Raw genomic sequence first — 23,706 nt, forward strand, 5'->3', positions numbered from 1 at the left:
AATAGATTGGTCCATGTTTCCTCTAAACTGCATCCAGACTATTTGTCACCATTCTTTAAAAAATAGGTTTTTCAGAGTTGAATTTGTTTATAAAAGTGTCACAGCTAAAGAAATGTTGCTAATTGACATGGACCACAAATCTATGTTGGAATTAGGATGCTAACAAGCTAAGTTCTAATTTAAATTCTAATTTAAATAAACATCTCTAATGCCTTAAAATAGATGTGTTTTCCTGCCTATATTTTAATTTTGAATTAGAGAAAAGCTCCACACACATGGTATCCAGGAGAGGATGTCTGTGTTTTTACAAGTAGTGTTTTTTGGAATAAGTAACCAAAATAAAGTTTCAAGTTTTTAAGTTTATTTACACTAAAATAGGTATGCTGATTCTGAAAGTGCAGTTAGTTTTCTTCTATCACATCAGGTTTTTTCTCATGTCCAGCTCGTCGTAAGTGCCTAAACAACCCTGATTCATTTTGTTATATCTGTGGCAGTTTCACCATTCCAAGTCAAATGGTGAACATCAGCACATTTGTAGAGCAAGCCTATTTGGCATATTTCAATGGTAAACTTGGTGATCAAGATAAGTCTTGGGCCTCTCATAAAGTGTGCAAACAGTGTGTCAAGGGTGTACGGATGTGGACAAAGGGAACACGTGATAACATGCCATTTGGTATACCTATGGTTTGGTAGATATAGAGTAACAATACATCCTTTGTATGAACAAAAGAAATTTTAATAAACAGTACATTCAAGTTATAATTTCATTATTTTTTCATTGTATGTAAAATTTGTATGATTTTTGTATGTTTTTACGATACAGGGTAGCCTGTATCGTAAAAACTAGATGCAATAACAACAAACTGGGGTCCTTTCTGGACTCACCACCCAAAAATTAGTAAAAAACAAGTGTAAGATCTAACAAAAAATGCATTCCCCAGTAATCTAATGATTCCACTGGACACAACAGCGGTTATGGTCATGTGCGTGAGCTTATCTGATTTATTCTGAGGTTTGGCATAAAGAATATTGTTATGGTAATCTCTTAAAATGTATCAATAAAGCATTGTAAAATAATAATAATATTAATAATATATTAATAACTGATGCAATACTGGTCCACCATTTTTATAGACACCACAACCATTTTTATAGACACCACACCACATGTTGTTTTAATGTGGAATGGTCCATCTTGCTGTGTTTTGTTCACGTGTTATTTTTTATTCTAAACTTTCATAAATATTATGTCTGTAAACACCAGTGGGTGTCAATAAATGATACTTAAGTACTTTATAAAAATAGTTTCAAGGTTAGACAAAACAGTTCCTGATGAATTAGCCAACAGATAGCCCAAATAAAAACAGAACATGAAAAGGAATAAATACAGGAAATAAAACCATTGTGTAGCCAAGCTATAAAGGTGTCATGGGGTGGAATTCTAACAGCGCAGTTATTTCAGTGACAGCTGGGCTAGGAACTTATAATGGCCGTTTATCAGAAATAGTTTAGTTCACCAAGCTGCAATAAGAGCTGTCAAAATAATTTTTTAGCATCAAACAGGAATAGAAAATATTAATTGGAAGAAAATAAAGCATGCATTTTTGAAAGAATTGAATCTGGTGCAATCCAAAATTGACTTCAATTCAGCAGACCTGTAGTTTAGGTTCTATAAAAAGTCTCACTACTGATAAATTAGGATTTGATTGATTGCTAGAAGAGTTCGGTACCTACTGGTAGGGAAAGATTTAGGTGTTGCAGTTTTTAGGACTATAGTAACCCATTTTTTCCCAACCAGGAAACAGCCGTTTGTGTGTTCTCCCTTTTAGCATTCAGTTGTTGGCCCATAATGCCATCTAAAACAGAATACTTAATGTTACGTCTGCTATCTAAATGGGCCATAATTTGTGTAGGACTTTTTGTGAAAAAGTTACAGCCAATGGTTTAGCATTCTCTATTAAACAGCAAAGATTTCTAGATATTAGAACATAATTCTGCAGCATGTATTCCAACACGTTATAATGAAGCAAAAACTAATTTCAGAACACCTTATTGATTATCCACTTACATGTATTTGATTTTCATTCTTTATATCTTTTTGTTCTGATCGTGTATTCCCATCTGCAGGTAAAGTGAGTCTTAGCCGACAAATATTTCCCTGAAGGAATAATAAAATGACAATGTTAGTGGATCAAGCTATGGAAGTAAATTGTAAAGCAGTTTACTGTTAAATATTATTAGCTTACAATTTATTAGCCAGTTAGCAAATCATAAGAGTGGAATATGTTTGTCATGGACAAAGTATATCCAAGGCCAAAATCTATTTTTAGTTTTAGATACAATTTGGAAAATGTGTTTTCTTATTTTCCCTTTAACTTTAAGTCCAGAAGACACAACAGGAAGCGAGAGGAAAACTTCCTATTTTCTTGGTTAGTATTTGAATAATAAAACTATATTTTGGAAACTTATCAAGCACACTTTCTAAAATGAATCAATCAATATGTTCATTGTTCAGACACACACAACATTATTTCCAGGAATATAGAATATCTATTGGCTAAACTGGAAGGCATGCACTTGGGCCTAGAAATTCTCCCCTTTCAGACGTACGTTCCCACCAAAATTAACATTTCAATAAATTGTCCCAACAGACTTCTGTTGATTTTACAGTTTAGGCTCACTTGTAGAGGAATGTTCCCATTCCTCTAGTTGCTTTTTCTTTTTTTTTTTTATAAAAATAATAATGCACAACGTACACTTAATAATGGCTGTGGTAGGCGTGCAGACCTGGCAATCCAATAAAGTACTTTCACCAGTGATACCAGACGTTCTAACATATCACCTTTCATAACATTCAATACATAGATGAACATTAGTTAAACAGTAATCAGGGCAAGTCTTGTTGATAGCATTGAAGACATATTAGTCATTATCATACCCTCTCCTCAAGGACTGAAAACATAGCTACAGATAGGTAAAAACTGACAGGTGTTTAGACTACAATTTTGTGTGCTCTTAATAGCCCAGGGCCATTGTACCCTCATCCTGTACCTGGTCTACATCTTCCTATACACCAACATTCCACTTGGCCCATTTACACCCTACTTGGTTTCCCTACAAATATTGTAATTATTTAACCAAACAGACTGAACCCTGAACTTCAAACTGTTTCCTGGCCAACAGCAATTTTTTGAGCAATTATTTCTAACAATTTTTGTAAAAAACCCTGAGGCTGCCCCTGTTCACACATTATAGGGCTGTTGAATCACCTTTCATAACATTCAGAAAAAAGAAATCTTTTAACATAAATTATGAAAGAGACGAACATGCTCCTGCCGCACCCCCAATGCTGTGTTTAATAGAGAGAATAATAAAAGAATTAAGCACCCACTGTGCATTTTTTCCACCAAGTACCATTCTTTTACACATGCTTTCTCTGGGATGTGAGTGCAACACTTTTTAGGTTTAAAAATATGTTAGATTTTGGCGCTTTTTTTTCATGCCCCAATATTGTCTGCTATGATATCGTAATAACTGCTGCTTGCTCTAGCATTTCGGTTTATTACGTGCAAAGCAATCAAAGTCAATTGGATTTTTGCTAATTTTAATTAAAGACAGGGACAGACAAGATCCCTTCTGCAATATAATAAGCGAATCTGCCTGTTCTTTTAGGTAGACTCACCTCTCCTCGCTCCATTGTTGGCACCAGTATCTTCACCCGGTCCTTTTCTGGGTACAGGATCTTCAGCCACCTTGATTGGCTAGGCAGTGCCTACAAATAAACCCCCACAAATGCACACAGAGTTTTCATTCATTCCCAGCAGCCAGGTATGTCAGGATCATACACTGACCTATGCATACAATACAGTGTACATTATACAAAAGATTGCAGACAGGCTGGTAGGGTTTGACTTTTTTTTCTTATTGCATATGAGACAAAGCGTGTCTCTTTTGCAATAAACAACCTGCCTGGTTTTTCCACTATAAAAAAAATCATTCGATCCCTAATATTATAGAATGAGTTTACTTATTACCAAAAAACAATATTTCAATATCTTTGCATGGAGGTTTATCACAACAGGATACCTTTTTAGAAGCAAAGAGATCAGAGCATTTTTAAAAGTGTAACACCGGCCATATTTGCGGCACTAGACAACAATGCATATAGGGTTTTCAGCCTAAAAGTAGTTTAGTTGAGCTAGTCTTAAAATTCATACAGATTGGGAACAATACACAGCTAAGCAAGTGACACTGTGACTTTCTGTTTCAGCTTAACGTGTATTCAAACCCAAAAATAACAAAAAAATAATAATATATTAAAGCTTAGCAATCTTTAGATGTGATGACTGCATTCGTCTTCTATTTTAGGAAAGTACAGAAAATACCTGTTGATCAGGAATGCCAGACATGACGTGTCGTTGTCACTTCCTGTAAAGAAAAACAATGTTCTCTTTCCTTTGTTATCTGTTAATGTAATCAGCAACCATGTCACTGAAATGGACAAAGGTGGATATTTGTGAAGTCCAGCCTGTGCGATAACCATAGAGGGACAGGAAGGGTGTTATTTGTGGGATTACCAGGTAAAAAAAGAAAAGGTAAATGAATGCAACCATAACATATAAAGACTGGTAAGCAGCAATATTATATTTTAGATTTGAATATGAGTTAACACCTTCCAATGTCACTTTCTTAGGACAATTAATTAGATGTAATGAGGACTTCTGTCTAATAAGCAGATAGAAGGTTATAGTAAATCTGAACCAAGTAACAGGTGTGTTACTACCTGTCTGGGCTGTGTTTCAGATTAGTAAAACCATAAAACTGTCTGCACAGAACTGTATGTCCTTTACTAGGTAAAACCATTCACATACATTTATTTCAGTGGATTATTCAACCTTTAGCTTGAAGTGCCACTTTAACAAGCGTGATGAGAGATTTTTTATTTTACAGACCTTAATAATAAAACGAATGTTATAACAACATTTTGTGTTATATTTAATATTTATTTACTAAAGAATATTTTATGTGGTATTAGGCCATAAATTGTAACTCCTTGTATCTTCGTCTGACAACTTAAAAAGTTATTTACTGATATAAATACATGATGTATGCAAGCAAGCTTTAAATAAAGTATGCCAAACACTGCATGTATTTTCATATATCCAAAAAATGATAAAAATAACAAATATTACACAAAAGTGTCATTGTTTAGCTTTTTAATTTTATTATTTCATTAAATGGAGCTCAGAGATCCTTAGAAATGTCATAATTCAGGTCAGCTTCTTTATCACAGGGGTTATATAGAATTGTGTCTACAGCAGCAAAGTAAGGCAGGCTGTATTTGAGTTAATTCACTAAAGGAGCAGGGGCTGTTTACCTGGCAAAAAGAGGTGAATGCGCATTCATTTTGAATACCCAATTTTTACTTGAACTAAAAGTGATCACAACTTCACCTGATTCCCCAACATTAATTTTGCACGCTAAACAGTTTATATTCCTTAAGTACAGCTACGTACCCATGTCGCAGGTGAAAATGTGACAAGTGTACAGCTGTACCCTGACATTGTTCAATATAATGATGAATGACCGATCAGAAACAACCTCTGTGCTCTCCTGCAGATAACAGCTAAGTGCTGCTTGCTCGTCCTTCCTCTTCCCCTCTCCATTAAACATAATGATGTGTGTACAGTGCTCAATCGTTCATCTGTCACTGCAAGTGATCACAAAAGATTGTTTCCAGCATGTGACATCTGTATGAGACTTAAGTAAGCAGAACCACACAGTTACGGTTTGTTTTTGCCTTTATGCATGGCAGGCTAAGAGTTGTCATTCATGATACACAATACTTTTGTAGCCAAATCAATTTGTAAACTGTTCTCTCCAGTAAAAGCTCAAGATGTAGCAATATGAATTCTCCTTCTAACGCAGGGGTGTCAAACTCAAATACAGAAGGCCCAAAATAAAAACTTAGACAAAGTAGTGGGCAAACCTTGGAACTTATTGAAAACAATTGAGGACATTTTTCCTTCTCATTAGATATAAACCCTTTTCTTATGGAAACAAAGAGGTTTTGCTTCACATTCAATTTGGAACAAGCTTATAATACAGAAAGAGGGATAAAAAATTTTTTTAATTTTATTTAGAAACAATCTATGCCTCTTTCTCTCTTTGTAGACTTCTGAGTTAAATTTCAATGGTAACCTTTTTGCACAGGCTAACAATAATAATAACAATATTCTTCTATGAAAATTCAACCATTCGAGTCCATGGCTTGGAGTAGCAAAGGAAAATGGCTGGAAATGCCAGACGCGGCCAATACGGAGCCAAATCTTATGAGTGGCCTCATATGAATGGCCTGAAACTCCCTCTTCATTGAAATAGCACCGCTACTAAAATTTACGGCATTATTTGCGTCTATAAAACAGTCCAATGCGGGGCCACACATAGGCAGAGAGGCCGCTGGTCCATAGAAGTGAGTGATGCTGGGAATTGTAATGGCGGGCCAGCTGCAGTATTTAGGATTCCTTTGGGGGCCAAAAAAAAGATGTTGGCGGCCAGATTTGGCCCCCGAGCCATAGTTTGACACCCCCTGTTCTAAATAATCTTTTTGTTTGTAGTCCTATTTACCAACACAATTCCTGACAAAGGATACAGCACATGTAAAAAATGAGACGTCAGATCACAACACTAGTTAAACAGAATTACAAAGCTTTTGGCAGGTAACCTTGTTTACATTCATGTATGTGTATTTAGCTGTTTGCCTGTCCAGCTCTTCCTATCAGTAGCATATAATAATGTGAAGGGTCCTCTGCAGTAATAACACAATCTATGCAGAAATAATAATCACACTGCAAAAATTGAGTTGTTGTCGTCCGTTCATTTTCAGGATTGTTTGACAAAAGCTACAACCATAGCAAATGTCAATATGGGTAAAAATGATTAGCCTCTCAAAGCAGCTTGATTTCTAAGAATATAATCCTCAGGTAAATGTCAATGTAAATGAAGCTGCTGAAAACAGATCGGGCATTACTGATAACCTGCAAGGCATTTATAAGGGCCGATGTTATCAAAGGAAGAAATGTAAAGTCTGCCACAAGTACAATTATGTAAGCAGGACATTCCAGGGTGTGAACTTAGTTCCAAGAGCTGCATGCCACACATAACTAATAAAAATTATGACAGGTCTGTGTTTGTTTTTTTGTATATTCTCCCCGTGCTTGTGTGGGTTTTAGGAATTCTGGTTTCCACACACATCCCAAAAATATACTGGGAGGCTGTTGGCTTCTCCCCATAATTTCCTGAGACTATATCAATGATATATGACTATGGTAGGGACATTAGAATGTGAGCTTCTCTAAGAGACATGAGGGTGACATGACTAGGAACTGTAAAGTGCTACCTAAAATGTTTGCACTATATACACTAAGCTAATATTAATATTAGTAATATTAGTGGACTAGTCAATTTGGACATTTTACTGTACAGTATAAAAATAGGGAGAAAGTGTCTTCATCTGCCTGCAGCTAGTTAGATCATTGACCTACCCATCAATGCCATTTGTGCTCTAAATTTGCACAATAGTGTACCTAAAAATATATTACGCCATCAATGGCCTTCTGTATTCATTAAATATTCTAGAATAGCTTGCTGAGGTGGCAAACCCTGGTGTTTTCATTGTATTGGACAGGAAGTACCATTTCTGATTCTGACAACAAGAATATAAACTGGAAGAATATGGAACATTTGTTGACTACGTTGGTTCATAAGCCAATGTAGAGTCACAACAGAAGACACTATACCTTCAATAACTTGAGTAGCTTGGGCGAGGGATTACAATTATACCTAGAGGTGAACAAACTAATCAAATTTTACACTTATTCGGTTCAAACTGAATTTGAAACTCACTCAAAATTCACACGATTGCCCTGCCAATGAGCAAATTACTATAAGGACTTAAGGGTTCTTAAGTGAGGGTAAAGGTATGGTGGCTATTGCTGGAGACAGAAGAAGGTGAGCCAATTAATAGTTTTGTTTTAATAAAGAACTTTCACCTGCTACGAATTCTTGATGAAGGCAGTCCTACTATAACAACCAAGAAAGGCCTGGAACAGGGGAACGAAGTGAGGGCTAGTGGAAGGCCCTCATCACTGGGAGGGGATAGGAAGCAGGCAGTAAAAGGGTTAAGTTTAAGGGTGGGCTTAGGGGAGGTAGTTAGTCAGACGTAATAATGGGAAGGGAAAAGAAGAGTTATGGGGGGGTAAGAGGTGGAGCATTTAGCAGAAGTATAGGAAGAGGAGAAGTTTTCCTCCCACCAGTCCCTGTTTTTAGTACGGGGGGGGGGGGTGAGTACTGCTGGTATCATTCCCGAGCTGGGTGGTTGCGGCTGGTAGCATATATATCATAGTGGTGCAGACCCAATAGAAGAGGGGTAAATGGTGGGCCTTCGAGGACCAGTAACCAGAGGAGTTTTAAATTAGTAAAAGGTTTAAAGGTGGGTATTTATGTTATGTTATGTTATGTGGTTGTTATGGTAAAGTTATTTAATGTTGTAATATTGTTATGTATGATTACGGTATTTAATTGTTAATTTAAAAGTTATTTAGGGTAAATAAAAGGCCTACAGGCCATTTAACCAACCTTATTGTTGTGTTATTTTTAAAGGATGAAGAGGGTCTCTGCCTTGTAACAGTCATGGTATAATAGATAGTTTTACAATTTGCAAAAAAAAAAATGCTTTAAACCAAATATTTGCTCACACTACCCTCTGGACCTGCACTTTGAAATGCGAATAAACAGTAGCTGAACCAGTGCCAGGATCACCAACTTAAGTAATAGGTGCTGTATTCCCTTGGCATCAATAAACATGGTACTTACTTAGTTTACAGCAATGCAGTAAAATATAAAAAGATACAAAACATGTTTGTCTAATTCTCACACCAATGCAATGTAATTGTAATTCGTTTTATTAAAACAGTGATGTAATCATCATTTTCTGCATTCCATTAAATTGTACATAAACATGTATGTTATCTCACTCTATAGCACAGATGGCCCAATGGTGGGTGTGCAGGCCAGGGACCCCGTATTGTCATAGGATATCCTCTATTGTTCTCATGGTATTTATTCCTAAAAATTAATGAGGCGTTCTCTCCGCCTTCTGACTGCTATGAGAGATTTACAGTCCTTGGACTGGAGAATGAATGGCTTATTGTACAATGTGACCATAGAAAGGTGCCCTTGGATTTAGAGTGAAACTTGGTATGGTTCAAGTATTTGGATGCCTGGAGATTTTGTGTTTTTCTAGTCTGTTGAATTATTACAGAAAGTTCTTCTAATCCAAATCTCACATGAAAGTTTCAGTGAAACTATACACTTTACACAAGTGCAAAAAATGTGGAATTACTGAGCGGAACACTGCAGATGAAAGGCACAAAGAACAAACTGCTTACCCTTATGTTTCTGATAAAGTGTTTCAAGGATTTCAACTGTGTAACAGAAGATCCAATGTAGGACATTAAAAAAGTATTAAAATTAGGAAATTCCTTTAAGTAATGTGGCTGCCATTTTCTATTACATTATATTAGGTGGAAAAAAATGTAAATTGGTTGGCAGAAATTTCTATGCAAATTAGCTTGCAATAAATAAAAGCAGAATTTAACTTTTAAAACAGTTAGCAGGTAGGGTCTTTAGATTGAAGAAACTTCAAATGAATGAAGCCAGATTTGAAGATAGTGTAACTAGCTGAAGTGTGGGGGAGTTAGATTATCAGTGCACATCCAATGGACAATGGAAAAAGAAGGGAACAACATGGCAGTGCTGGGGTCAAAGTAGATATTTGGAGCTAGCCCCCCCACATCACTGGAGAGCAGAACACCCAAAGGTAAGTTCGTCATAACTGGCCATTGAGAATAGTATAATATAATATCTTTCATTTTTTATTCTTGGTTAAAGATATACTTAAAGCCTTATGTAGTTTTTGTTTTCCATAACACACCCAGGATTTAACCTCTTTTGTAATCGGTAGCCAAGGAGGAAACTGTTTCAGACATATAACCAGCTTTTTCCAATACATCTAACAATATGGAACAAAAATAGTGCAGCAGCTACTTCGTAGAAAGGAGAGTGTAAGCATGGAAAATAAATCTCTCTCTTATAACATAATCAGTTATAACGCTTACCTATACTAGCATTGTGTATGTTAAAAAAAAAGGGATCCTTAGTAAATGATTTGACTTGCAAATCTACAAGCAAAGACCCAAAGAAATATTCTTGTATACTTCAGTTCTGTTCATAATTCATCAACCATGGTCCATTTAAAACATTTCAGTGTGATTTTTGGTAGCAGAAATAGGCATTCCTATGCGACTCATGACCACTAGCACTTGCCAAATGCCCACACGACTGCCACTGGTTCTTTATTTGTTTGAACATGTTCCATCCCCCATTCATTGTCTATGGGCTGCCACAGGTGAGATGTGACACACGGCGTCTCACGAGGAAGCTGCACCACAACCTCAGCACTGATTGTAACCTTAAGGTGTTTTGATTTAAAAAACAAACATATAAAAGTTGCTTGCACCACTATACATGCAGACCAAGCAATAAACTAACAGCACTTAAACACAAGATAATTCCTAAAACAAAGATATAGCTGCAACACTGTAAAATATTTGAAATGTTTATTTAACAACAGAAGAAAGTGTTTTCTATTTATCATCATTGCACACTTTCTATTCTTATACATATATTTGTATTTTGTACATTTTATACTCATGGTTACTTTATCTTTTTGAGAACCGTGGATCAACTGTCATCAGAGTACTGTTGTTTAACACCTACCAAGGTGCATGAGCACAATCTTATTCATTCAGGGGGTATATTCTTGCCCCTAGGACTGGCTAGGGGTGGGTACGAGCTTGGCACTAGGGGTAGCTGGGGTTAAGGGGGCAAGGTGAATGACCACCAGCCGCTCCTTATAAAGACCGGCCTAAATGTCTGTATGACATGTCTGTATGACATCTTTTCTAACTTGCATGATGCAACATATTTCTGTAGTCCATACTTCAGTGCCTTGATGGTAAATACTATTACTTTCTAAATATAAATGTATATATATGTTTTGTTTTTCCACTATTACATTGACCAAGAACATATGGTCATGGGTACTACATGTGATAAAGGCTTTTTCCAGCTTTCCTCATTTACCAATCATCTCTTCAATGTAGCAAAGGAACCATTACTGACTGTATTATTTTCTATTTTCAAAAAAACCTCTTGAATATTTTAAGTGACGCAGCTATGTTTTTGTCTAAGGATTGATCTAGTGTCCAATGGCCTATAGGTGTGTGTATGTGTATATATATATATATATATATATATATATATATGTATGCTGTGGCCAAAATTTCCTACCGACCCTCTAGCATCAACACTTTATGGAATATTAACAAGCATGCATTAAGTGAAGAATGAGGTTAAATCTCCTGATCACATATTTTCTTTGTGTCAATAAATCAGAAATGACTAAAGCCAGAGGGTCAGCATAATACCCACTCAACGTAATTTTCAGAAAAACAAGTATTGCATTCTTTTGAGTACATTGCAATCCTACTTAGATGTTTAGGAACTTGCTTGACAAAAAAGTTTAGTTGTAATGACACGTGTTCTATTTACTACAGAAATATATTCAACATCATACCGAAATAAGTAACATATCTTGAAAGATCCGAAAAACCAGTTGGTATGTGATCAAATTTTTGCTTAACTACAAAGTAATGGGCAATGTAATATAAGACAAAAACAAAAAACAACATAGCTTGTGCTTACAAGACCCAGTAACACCACTCTGATCACCCCTGCTCTAAGTGTACCAAACTATATTGCACTTCTGTATGGTGTACATTGCACTTAGGAACCAGAAATTTGGGTCCAGGATTCACACATGGGTATACAAACATACAATATGAGAGTTTAAGATAAGCAGCACCAATTTTCCTTTTGGTGGACCATGGCAGCCATTAGTAGGTATTGGGCAGGTAGGAGTTTTATCATTCAGACTTCTATTGCAGAATGACGGCTTTGCTACATTACAAGCCCTTTATTTGGTGATCTCTGATATACAAACAAAAAGACCCAAACTTAATGAGCACGGCCTTGTGAAACTAAACCAAACAAAAAAAATAGTAGTCACCAGAAAGTAAAGGTCTTTGGCAGAACAAATATGTAAAGTTTCTTTTGCCAAGGAAAGCTTTTCAATGGCTCTTGGCATTTTGTTGTTAGCCTACAAAGCACTACACATGTGCCATGCAGTGTAAAGTCCAGATCTTCATGTGGCACCACAGCAAAGGGACCCCGTCACTAGGGATATATGTTACACCATATGTGGTCATCCAATGGCCACAGGGAATCACTGAATCTGGAAGAGTGAGTAACAAGGATGCTGGCCACACCAATTGTGTTATGCATGTTCTGCAAATTGAATTCTGCATTAAGGCTGCTGTGTTATTGTTTGCCTTTGATAACTACGTAGCACTGCCCTTTTTGATATATCAATAGACAGTCTTGGTGTCTTTTGAATTATATATATGCCAAAAAAATATATAGAAGGTTTTTCAGCTATTCTTACAAATCCTGAGCACCCCAAAAGAACAAAAGAATCACCCGACCAGAATTCGCTGACTGCCTTCTACCCTAAAAATACTGATTTCATCAATTATTACTGGTGCAGAAGTATATCTTGTAGAAAATGATTTTACCACTATCAATATATAAACTTAATACACTTGTATGGTACAGTTCATTATACCCAAGTTCTAATTTTAACATATGTTGTGTTCATAAAAAATAATTGTACTGTTTACATATGAAGTCACCACTATGTATTTACACATGCCTATTAGAAGAGAACACCGGAGCCACTTTATCTGACCACAACATTCTCTTTGATCCTTAGTACTGTTTATATGTAGGAAATAACAGAGTCTGCTTCCCAGATTCCATGAGGATAGTACATGGGACATTCATCACATGCATGACACCGGCTACCCTACAAGCTTATTTTTTTTGTATCCTCTACCTGAAAGCCACGTTTGTTTTTTCCCCAACCCCCACGACCCCTAGAAAATCTGGTGACAATACCATGATCAGTGGTTTTGTATAGAGCTTAAAAATATTTATAAAAATGTGCCTTTTTGTATTATTGTCTATCAAAAATGCAATTAAAAATTTTGGTCAGGGTGTTGTATTACAAGGGGTCATTAAATCTTATTACTTTGATGATAACGTCATTGAGGTTGTAACCTAGTAGAGGTAGCCGGGACATGATCACTGTCCTCAACATCCATCAGGGAGTAAAGCTGTGCAAGTGACCCAGCAGACCCCCCATCTAGCGATGCACAAACTTTATGAACAATAAGCGCAAAATTTCAGGTTTATTGCTTATAAAGTTTGCTCATCGATAGTTAGGGGGCCTGCCAAGTTACTTGCATAGCTTTATTCCCTGATGGACTATGTTAGGGACAATGATCGTGTCCCGGCTACCTCTACAAAGTTACAACCTCAATGATGTTGGTCATTAAAGTGATTAACTTTAATGACCCCTTTTAAAACAACACCCTGACCTAAATATTAAATTGCATTTTTATTGCAACAGCAAAAATATAGTGATTACTGTAGCTTGTGACAGAAATCACATTTCTCTAGAACAAAGTAATATACAATACAGACAATTGATGCACTCATCAAGTTACTTACTGAGCTTGTGTCTATCTGAGAAATGTTTCATGTAAACAGACATAGCAGAGCAGATGATCACAGCAGCTGACTTGAATATTATTAGATTAACAATCACAAGTTTCCTTCTGTTTCCTAAATAGTTATGTTTGAAGACTTTAAAACATGTAAAAACTAACAAGTTTTACATGGAAAGCTAATTTGAGGAAATTGATGGAATAAAGATCTGGTTATCTGTGACTACTGTCTTTAGATGTTTTCGTGGAAGCACTTAATTCATTCAGTATGACTCGAAAGAAGATTTTGTGTTATTAAAACTATCCCACCAGTTGTAACTATAGCCGAGAACCTTCTAAAAGTTACTGCACTAAGCTCTGCAGTTAACAAGAAAAGACAAGAATGGTGTGCAAAGTTATGATCCAAAGTAACTAGTAACTAGTGTAGCATCCTTTTAGTGAGGAAGGGTCACTTTAAGCAAATATAAGTTGGATTTAAGCTTTTTAGTTTTAGAATTTGGGTTTCCACAGTGGAAGGATGGTTGTTTGTCCATTGCTGCATGAGTGATACCTGTGTGGGCATTAATTATTACCCATAACTGTCTAGATCAGACATGGGCAAACTACGGCCCAATAAGGTTGTTTCTCCAGCCCTTTGGGAGGTCCGCGGACCCTGCTGGGGGAAGGGGTGCACCGGCCAGAGCCACGGAACGCGTCCCCCGTTTGTATCCTGGCTTGTGGAGGTGGGTGGGCTGTGTCCCTGCACACAACCCGCCCACTCTCCCATCGCAGGCTCAGTTGAGCGGTGGGAGAGTGGGCGGAGTGATGCCACCATGACATGAGGTTCAGTGGCCCCTCTGTCAAATTTTAGATCAGATTTTGGCCCCTGACTAAAGTTTGCCCACCCCTGGTCTAGATGCAGTATTTTTGTGGTCTATTGGCTATTTTGGCATCCTTTGGGCGGGTAGCTTTCCAGTGTTTAGATATTTCAGAACTTTTGGAGCACCCTTTTGGAACCATTGCATGCTCCAAGAAGGTGAGGGGTGAAGGCAGTCAGCCAAGCTGGAACACTAAGGTTTGAATCCCATAGGAGCATTGGGTCTGGGACTTTCAAAAAAATCACTAAGGTGCTATCCTCACCCTTTCTTCTTTGTGTTTAAAATTCTTCATTAAAACTTAAAAAAGACAGCTCTGCAAGCCTCTGTAAATTTTTGAAGTCACCTCACCTTGGTACAAACATCTAATTCCATGGGCATCAGCTGTTTCTAATCAAAATTCATCTCAGTTTACTGCAGCTAGACAAAACACATGAATTGATTATTGCACTGTTGTGAGTCTTGTATTTATGCAAGAAAACCAGAAACTTTTAAACACAATTATACCCCACACTGCAGGTAAAGTTTTCTAACCTTTGCATCCATGGTAGATGTTTCAGTTTAACACATGACCATTTCAGTGACAAGCCATTGTTCTTCTCTTTCCTCCTATTACAATGATACCTGTAAGCAACTGTTTATTGCTGTAGAGCTTGACTGGCTTTTCCAGCTTTTCCTCTTCCGGTATTAGTGCTGTTGTACGAGGCCATTTAACAATCCATTAAATTATATATATATATATATATATATATACACACATTATTTGGTGTTTTTAATTTCTGGATTACAGCTTAAATTCTGCATGTATGGACTGTAGATTTTTTAACAGATTTATTTCATGCTGTACATGTAGATGAACTTGATGATCTTTCTGTAAGCCTGCAACTTTGTCCTTGCAACTCCTCAGCTAGTGCGACAACACAAAAGATCACTGTTGTGTTTTTGATGACTAGAGAACTCTTATATAAATTAGAACTGTATATGCTTTTTACATTTTGAACCTTAGTATTCATTCAGCATTGCTCATGTTTCCTCATTTGGAGGTATTAACCCTTTTTAGAACCAAATGTCTCTCCTTTTCCCTTTCTTTCCCAATCATCCAATTTTTAGTCTAATGCATATAACTTTATAAATATATTATTGTGTATATAAAACTTTTCAGTGTCCCTGGTTTCCACAGGGGATGATACACAGCACCTGCCACATATATCCCCAACCAGTTACACTCCAGAGCTGGAATGGAATGCATATGAAAGTTATGTAAAAGTTAAACATTTTTAGAAATCTCTCTTTACTCCATGTTTTGGAAATGCAACTGTTTGTGAGAGCAAATCTTTAAAAAGTGAGGGCTTATCCTTTTTTAGTTAATTGTCAGCAAACCCATCAGAAGGTTTCTGTCATTAGACAACATTTAGGATTTTGATATTCCATCACTTTCTGTCTCAATAGTTGACAATGGTTACTAGAACAAACAGAAGTGTGAATCTCCCCATCAGGACCACAAACCACAGAAAAACTATTGCAGGGGGTCTAATGCTTTTCTAATATGAAAGTTTTACTTTCCATAAACATTTCTTTAAATTGTTTTATATTTTACTGTAACAACCCAGTAAACTAAAAGAAAAGTAGTGGTGAAAAAAAGCACTTGTCAGTGTAGACAATTATTTCTACAAATCCAAAAGGTAAATTCACTAAGTTAAATACAAGTATAAAAACACAAATCATTTACATTGAATAATTCAAAGATAACAGTGCTTTGTACTAGCTAGAAAGTCTGCACTTAGCATTCACTGCCTCAGGCATAACTACTACATTTCAGGTGTATGTGCACAACAAACTCCTCATTCTGCAGGATATCTGCACTTATACAATGGGCCTGGTTTAGGCTCCACAAAACTGGGCAAGATAGACTATCATGGGAGAACCTGGGTGATTTTGTCCAGGATTGAAAACATTTGCCAACTAATGGTAAATAAATTTTAAGCTATCCATTCCAGGTTTGCTGAATCAAACAGGTTTTCATATGTTAATCTATCTTCTCCAATCTCTGATAGCTTTATTATATCAGAACCAAGGTTTCCAACTTTTAACATTTAAATTTCATGATTCATAAAACAAAAATGCAAATTCATAAAGGTACACCAATAAAAAAAAGGTATATAAAATAATATGTTACCAGGTAATGTAAAGCTTACATGTAACTTTGACCTCTCAATGTAGGCTTCCTCCTGTCCCCTGTGCATGAAGAACTACTCGGAAAACAGGTATTAAAGTCACATTCTCAAACTATCCAACATGAGTTTAGTGACAAGGGTCAGAAAGAATAGCACTACTGTTTGTCCTGGGGTCATTTAGTTAACTCAGTAAACACAAAAATCAATGAGGAAGTTACTGGACATTTTTTGAAATAGAGTCCAAAAAAGGCTTTATGCGCAGTAATCTTCCAAACGTAGAAACACACCCCTCTGGCGGGAGCAGTTACTCAAAGTGGCAAGTAGCAGGATTCTCTAATACATGTAATAGGCAAATTTAGGTAATCCTAGTTGTTCTCAGAAGTGAGATCACAGCAAGTCTTTCTCCCAGGCATGGTAATTAAGGAATATGGGCAATTTTTTGCTCATGGTATTGAGTAACTAATGCACACATTTCCTATCACTTTATCTGCAGAACAATACAAAGACAGTGATTGCCAGCAAGTGACTACCCTGCTGAATGGCAGATCACAATCACCCATATAGTTAAATCCTGACATCTTCAATTACTGATTATAGGTATCAAAGTCTACTCTTTTCTTTCAGTAATTGTCGGCTTTTATGGTACTTTTTATTTTACAAAATCCAAATGATTCATAGGCATTAGATATCAGAGCATTTATTCTTATATTCTTCCAGCCTCTGCACAGTGTAAAAGTGTCACTCCCTAAGCCAATAATGTCATTAACCTCTAAAATCCCGACCCTCTGTGCCTCAAACTCATTGTACTCACTATAGGAGTGGTGCCGAGCACTTCACTGTCATACAAAGGTGCTGCTATGACCCCTGGCAAAAACTGAATCACTTCGCTTGTAGGATGTTCATTCAGCGGTTTTATTTTCTGGCCAAAAAGCAAATTACAGAAATGGTGGAAAACTCTTTTATATAACACCTCAATTGGAAAACATACCTCAATTACATTATTGACACTATTGTATTTTATGGTGCATGTTTGTTCTGATAAAATATGGGGAACACTTCTGGAATTAGCCCAAAATATTTCACTTAGTACTTTGTCGCGCCACCTCTGGCTTTTATGACATCTTAAATTATTGGAGACATGGACTTAGCTAAAGAAAAGCTAAATTCTTAATCAGTCAGATTACAACTTTCTTGTATAGTAGTTAACGGATCAACCTTGCAGGATGGAACTTTGTAATTGACCGTTTTTTTTTTTCAAATTCCACCATGAAAGATTAAATATTGTGAGATCCAGACTGTTTGCTGGGCATACTATTGAGTTGATATGCTTTTCCTGAAGAAAAGTTGTACCACCTGGAATTTGGTGATTCCCGATACACACAATAGTGCCATTATTTTACTAAAACCTTTTATGTACCCTCATGATAATAAATGTTTAAATCTGACTTGTTACTGTAAGACAATATAAACCGTTATCAAAAGTAATATGGTAAATTTCCCCTTTGTGGTTGGAGTAGAAGTACAAATTAATTTTTACCAACTTAGCTTTCTTCCATAATATAAATGCCCCTCCAAAAGCTAATCTCTCCAACATTGCTATTTTCACCCAATATTCTTCTGAGTTTGAAGTCTTTGTCCATTTTCATTGGCTTGGTGAAGATGACGTAGCTCCCATATATATGCATGGGAGCTTCAACATCTCAGTATGGAATCAAGCCAATCTTGTACATTGAGCTGCACTTCGCTGAATTAAAGTGTACACAAAAAAGTCTTTACAGATAAACTTCTACTTTATTACAATATTATGTAGTATTTGGTATAATTGGTCTAATAAACAGAATAGTAGATATAGCCATAAGACGACAGCATTTGTGTATACATGCACTACTCATGCATGTACGTACTACTGCATGTCTTAATTCACCAAAACATTAAATATGCCCACCTAATTATGTGTAGGTCCACCTTGTGCCACCAAGCTCTGGCCTGTCATGGTATGGACTCCATAAGACCTCCAAAAGGTGTCTTGTGGTATCTGGAACCAAGATGTTACCTCTATTGGCCTGCCTTCTTCCCATAGAGCATCCTGCTGCCATCACTTCCCCAGGTAATCTATGCACACCCAGCCATGAACTTGATTTAAAATAAAAACATGATTTATCAGACAAAGCTTACTTTCATTGCTGCAAGGACCAGTTCTACTGTATGAACCTACTCTAGGAGCTTTTGGGTCAGCATGGGTGATCTCACAGGTCTGTGGCTACACTAACCCCTACACAGCAAGTTGTGATGTACAAACTGGATACGAGTCGCAAAACTATAAAAAATAATAAATATCCAAATATAATTTGGTAAATTGAAGTTATCAGTGTTGCAAACTTTAGTTTTATTAGTGCTAAGTTTTTTATTATTTGATTAATATTTCCCAAATTAGAAGATTGAATCTAATCTATACATTTAACAATTGATTAAAACACATTTCCAAATTTTACCAGCCAAGGTGTGAAATATTGTGCTTTTTGTTGTTACAACTCAGAGAAAGAAAACGTTTTTTGTTTTTTTTTTATTAATGACAGATGGTGGGTTTGTTGATAATGTAAACTTGTTGGTGATTGTCGTTGCTGTTAAATTAACTTTGGTTTTACAAGGATGAGGGTATATATAATGTCATACTGTTCTAGCTGAAAAAGTAAGAGACTAAAACTGGGCAAAAACTTTATAGTTCTGTAGTTACAATAAAATACATTTGTGGGGACACATCAGAGTCCAATCAATATTATTTCACATATTAGAAATTAAACTGTCTTTTAGCTGTCCCTGAATAAGCTTTGCCTTTTTTGCTCACATTTAACAAGAAAGGTCTGCACTGGTAAAATAGGACATATAGCAATATAATCTAAACAGAGGCATTCCTTTAGATAGACTTTCCATTAGCCATACGTATACATGGCTATATTAAGACCTGCTGATGCTGTAGCCAATACATCATACATTGCTCTCATGCTTGCATTAGCCTTTCAGTAAATAATGGTTCTATAACTACAGCTCTAACTTAGGCTCTCAGGAGTTCACATCTGTGTGCTGCACTACTGCACCACACACAAACATTTGTTGCCAGTTAACTTGGGATGCATTCTATCTCAACATATGGTACTGTGTAGTGTGGTGCAAATTTAAACCAAAAAAAAGCAATATATTCTTGTTGTGCACTACAGTCCAGTAGGCAGCCCATTCATATAACTCAGGGGTCGGCAAACTCCAGCCTTTAGGCCAGATATCTCCTAGCGGGTAGTTTGTTCCGGTCTAATGCCGGCCGGCAAGCCACGACTTCGGAGCCGTGGGTTGCTGGCCGGATCTGCCAGGGGGCGTTAGGAACTACCGGAGCTGCCGGAGCTCTGGTGCCGCCTCCTTGCTGTTGCTCCCCTATTTACCGTGGCTGGAGTTGATACTTCCGCCGTCACTGTAAATAGGGAACGGTCCCTGAAGGTGAATCCCTCTCCTCCACAATGCATACGGAGGAGAGGGATTTCACTTCAGGAGGCGTTCCCTGGTGGTGGCCGGAGCCATTAAGGCAGGACTCAGAGTCCGGCCTAGTGTGCTCCCACCCACCCCTGAAATGGCATAGTGACCAAAAAAATTTGCCGACCCCTGATATAACTGATCTGCCTAACTCTACTGAAGAGCACCACTCAGTACAATGCACATCTATGTGGCTGAACTATCCTGGCTGCGTAAATGTAAACCCAGCCTTATAGTTCCAAAATGCATTTTCACTGCATTGCCCCAAACTTCTTATAAAACTGTAGTTGTTCCTGCTTCCCCAGCTAAAACATTGTTACTGCTGCAGCAAGAACACCCAGCCTAATCCATTCGCATGTGTTGTGATGTATTTCACATCATTATTTCGAGACTTGTTTGCATCAGGGCTGCAATCTGGGGGACAAGGGATACTTCTGTACCAGGCCCTGATCAAAAAAGCTTGGTTTTTGCAACATTGAAGCTTTTAGACATGGAGAAGGAGGGCCTAGTATGGGACCCAGAAACCGGTCCTGGTTTACAAAACATAAAGCAAGTCATCATGTATGTATCAGTACACAGCACAGAGCTGGGATGGATCTTAATGCAGCGCTAAAGAGTTATTGGGCCTTCTTAGGAATGTTATTAAATCCATAGCATTCGAACTGAACAGAATTACCTGCTGAGCGCAGCTGGCAGCCTTTTTTAACATGGTAATGTGTTGTGCTAACTCCATATCTGATTATTACAAAGGGCAGTGCAAACATCTAGGGAACGTAATTTCATAGACATTTCTATACAGGCATCAGAAAGAACATTGCCAATGTGAAGCAAAAAGTACGACAACACCAGTTTGAAATTATCCAATGGTTGCAAATTAATTGTACAATCGCCTTTAAACTGACCGACTTTCATGTACTATGAGGGTGTACCCGGTTGGTTATGAATGCAATGAGTTGTATATGGAGCACTTACATGATATAATTGATAGATATACAATGGATTCTACAGAGATCATCTTTTATGGACATTTGAAATGAATTTGTGTATGGGAAATGTACTAGAACTGCTATTACTCTCCTTGTAAATATGCTAGGTGGCTGTCCGTGTCTAACTTTAGCACCTTTAAGGTACAGACTTGGAAGAAGCATGCTATAAGGACAGGTTCACACCAGCCTCTAAATCGTGCAATTCTGCATGGCTCCTCATGGCTGGCACCTTGCCAGCTGCCCGATCACTTGCTTGGCAGCGCTTGTCTGTACATTTGATAGCTGGTGGCAGCGAGCAGTGCTAGTATTTCTGCCTGCTGCCCCTATTTATTCCTTATGGGGGCTGCCCCAGAGAGCGATTTCCTGGCATGAAGAATGGTAAACACACCACAAACTCAATGTGAATCCAGCCTTAGTTCCAAGGTTTTACTGCATGAAATGAAAGTTTCAAAGGTTTTTCATTGAAATGAAAAAAACCAGTTTTATTCTTTTTTTTTAAGCAGTTGGTGGCATTTTGCAACATCTGAGGGCAATTTGCTGCCCCAATCACCTCCATAGTGTTTTTTAAGCGTCTGCAAAGTCTTTAGCAGTTTTCCAGGACACCTAAAACAGCTTTCAGATGATTAAAAAATGCTTGCAAGCGCAGTAAAAAGCAGTTTCTAGGTCTATGTGAAAAATATATGTAAAAAAAAAAGTGCACCACTTTGCAAGCCTTTGCAAATGCCATCAAAATCTTTTGCAAACACTTGAAAAAGCTGAACGGTTACAGCCTGTTACTGCCTAGGTGCCTAGTGTTTTTAGTAGGAATCCAGGAGAGCAGAAAACAGCATTTTTTTCCACTCTTTTGAATTTACCCTAAACAAGCGTCAGTATTACTTTCTATTTCTATACTTAGACACCACTGTAGCTGAAGTATCATCATAAAAGGTCATGACAGCATTCCTAAAAGCAGAAGTCAGAAGTGGCAGCCATTATTTTCTCATGACAATTTCCTTTTAAGAAGGTGTAGCTGTCATGTATGGAAGTCACAGGTCAAGTACAGGCTTATAATATATGTATGTTCAAAGCACAAATAATCTATACCCAGACAGAGATTTCACCCTGTAGTGACAATCTGCAGGGACCAAGCTGTCCAAATGTATTTTACTGCTTAAATAGCAATGTGTCATTGATTGAGGAAGTAACAGGAAATGCTTGCCACACCATACAATGCTATTTATCAATAATCTGACACCGATTATCATCAAGTCATCAACCTCAGGAATTTAAAAGGAATAGCCAAAGTCTTATGATTTTCTGTATATATAAAATGGGAATTAATTGCTGCCATTGAAACACAGAGACCAGGTAATGTTTGAGGGAATGTCAGATTTCCTGTTTTATAACAGAGCCCATAGATAGTACATAACACATACCTTTATGTTTAATTTAGAGGAGTATAACCCCTCTCAAGTATTTACTGATGTCTGTCTCCTTGTTAGGGGGGATTACTTTTCCTATTGCCCTGGTAGCTTTTGTCACAATGCCAGAAAATGATAAAAAATCCAAAACTTTTCCGTTGTTACCAGAGCAAGGGTTCAGAGTAAACGTGAATACGTTTTCAGCTGAATTGCCCCATTTTAGAGAGATCACTTTTCATTTCCTGTTGTGTCCTAAAGACAGGAAGTGAAGGAAAGTCTGGCAGTGGATTTAACCTTTTCCTACTCTTTCTAAACAAAAAAACTGAACATCTTGGTTGTACAATTTCAGCCATCTAAAAGAAGATCGATATAAGTGCTGACAGCGAACCACAGCAGTGACTGCAATGAAGATAAGAAGCACATAGTATTATGGATGGCAATATACGGTTAGATTTTCCCATTCGATTCAGAAGTAATTTTCAAAGGATCAGCTGTAAATAGAGTCTTTATTTCTAAATTCAACAACCAAAAGTGACCACAGGTTTGCTGGATCACCCAGCTTCACTAATGAACGTGTATCCTCCCCAGCCTTGGTGAGCTTTAATGGCCAGAGCCATGAAAAGAGCTTAGGTTGGCCCGATTGAATAATCTCCATTGAGTGTAAAAACATCTGATGGCTCTTTGACCTCTCTATCAATTACTGTTTGATCAAATTTGGAATCCTGCACACCTTCACTTATTCTTATTAGGTGAGACTATGATCAGGTGAAAATATACTAAAGTAATTTCAATTCCTTACTAATCAATACTAAAAAAACTGACTTTGCATTGATTGTGGTAGTATAATCGCCTATTGGTTTAATAATAAATATTATTAAAATAGTATTTATATTACGCAGCGCTGTACAATAAATAGGGGTTGCAAATGACAGACACAAACAGACAATGACACAGGTGGAGGAGTAGACTCTGCCCGAAAGAGCTTACAATCTAAGAGGTTTTATATAAAAAATGCGGATCAAATT

General features: G+C 37.1%; 1 protein-coding gene across 1 annotated transcript in view; it reads right to left on the reverse strand.

Moving 5' to 3' along the window:
• Positions 1-23,706, reverse strand: part of MYZAP (myocardial zonula adherens protein) — a 60,838-nt gene that overhangs the window by 36,486 nt on the left and 646 nt on the right. Inside the window, exon 2 of the mRNA XM_072399093.1 lies at positions 2,069-2,158. Within this exon, the coding sequence (XP_072255194.1) occupies positions 2,069-2,158 (90 nt within the window). The remainder of the gene's footprint in view (positions 1-2,068; positions 2,159-23,706) is intronic.

The sequence above is a fragment of the Pyxicephalus adspersus genome, chromosome 2 (genome assembly GCF_032062135.1).
Source record: "Pyxicephalus adspersus chromosome 2, UCB_Pads_2.0, whole genome shotgun sequence".
Lineage (NCBI taxonomy): Eukaryota > Metazoa > Chordata > Amphibia > Anura > Pyxicephalidae > Pyxicephalus > Pyxicephalus adspersus.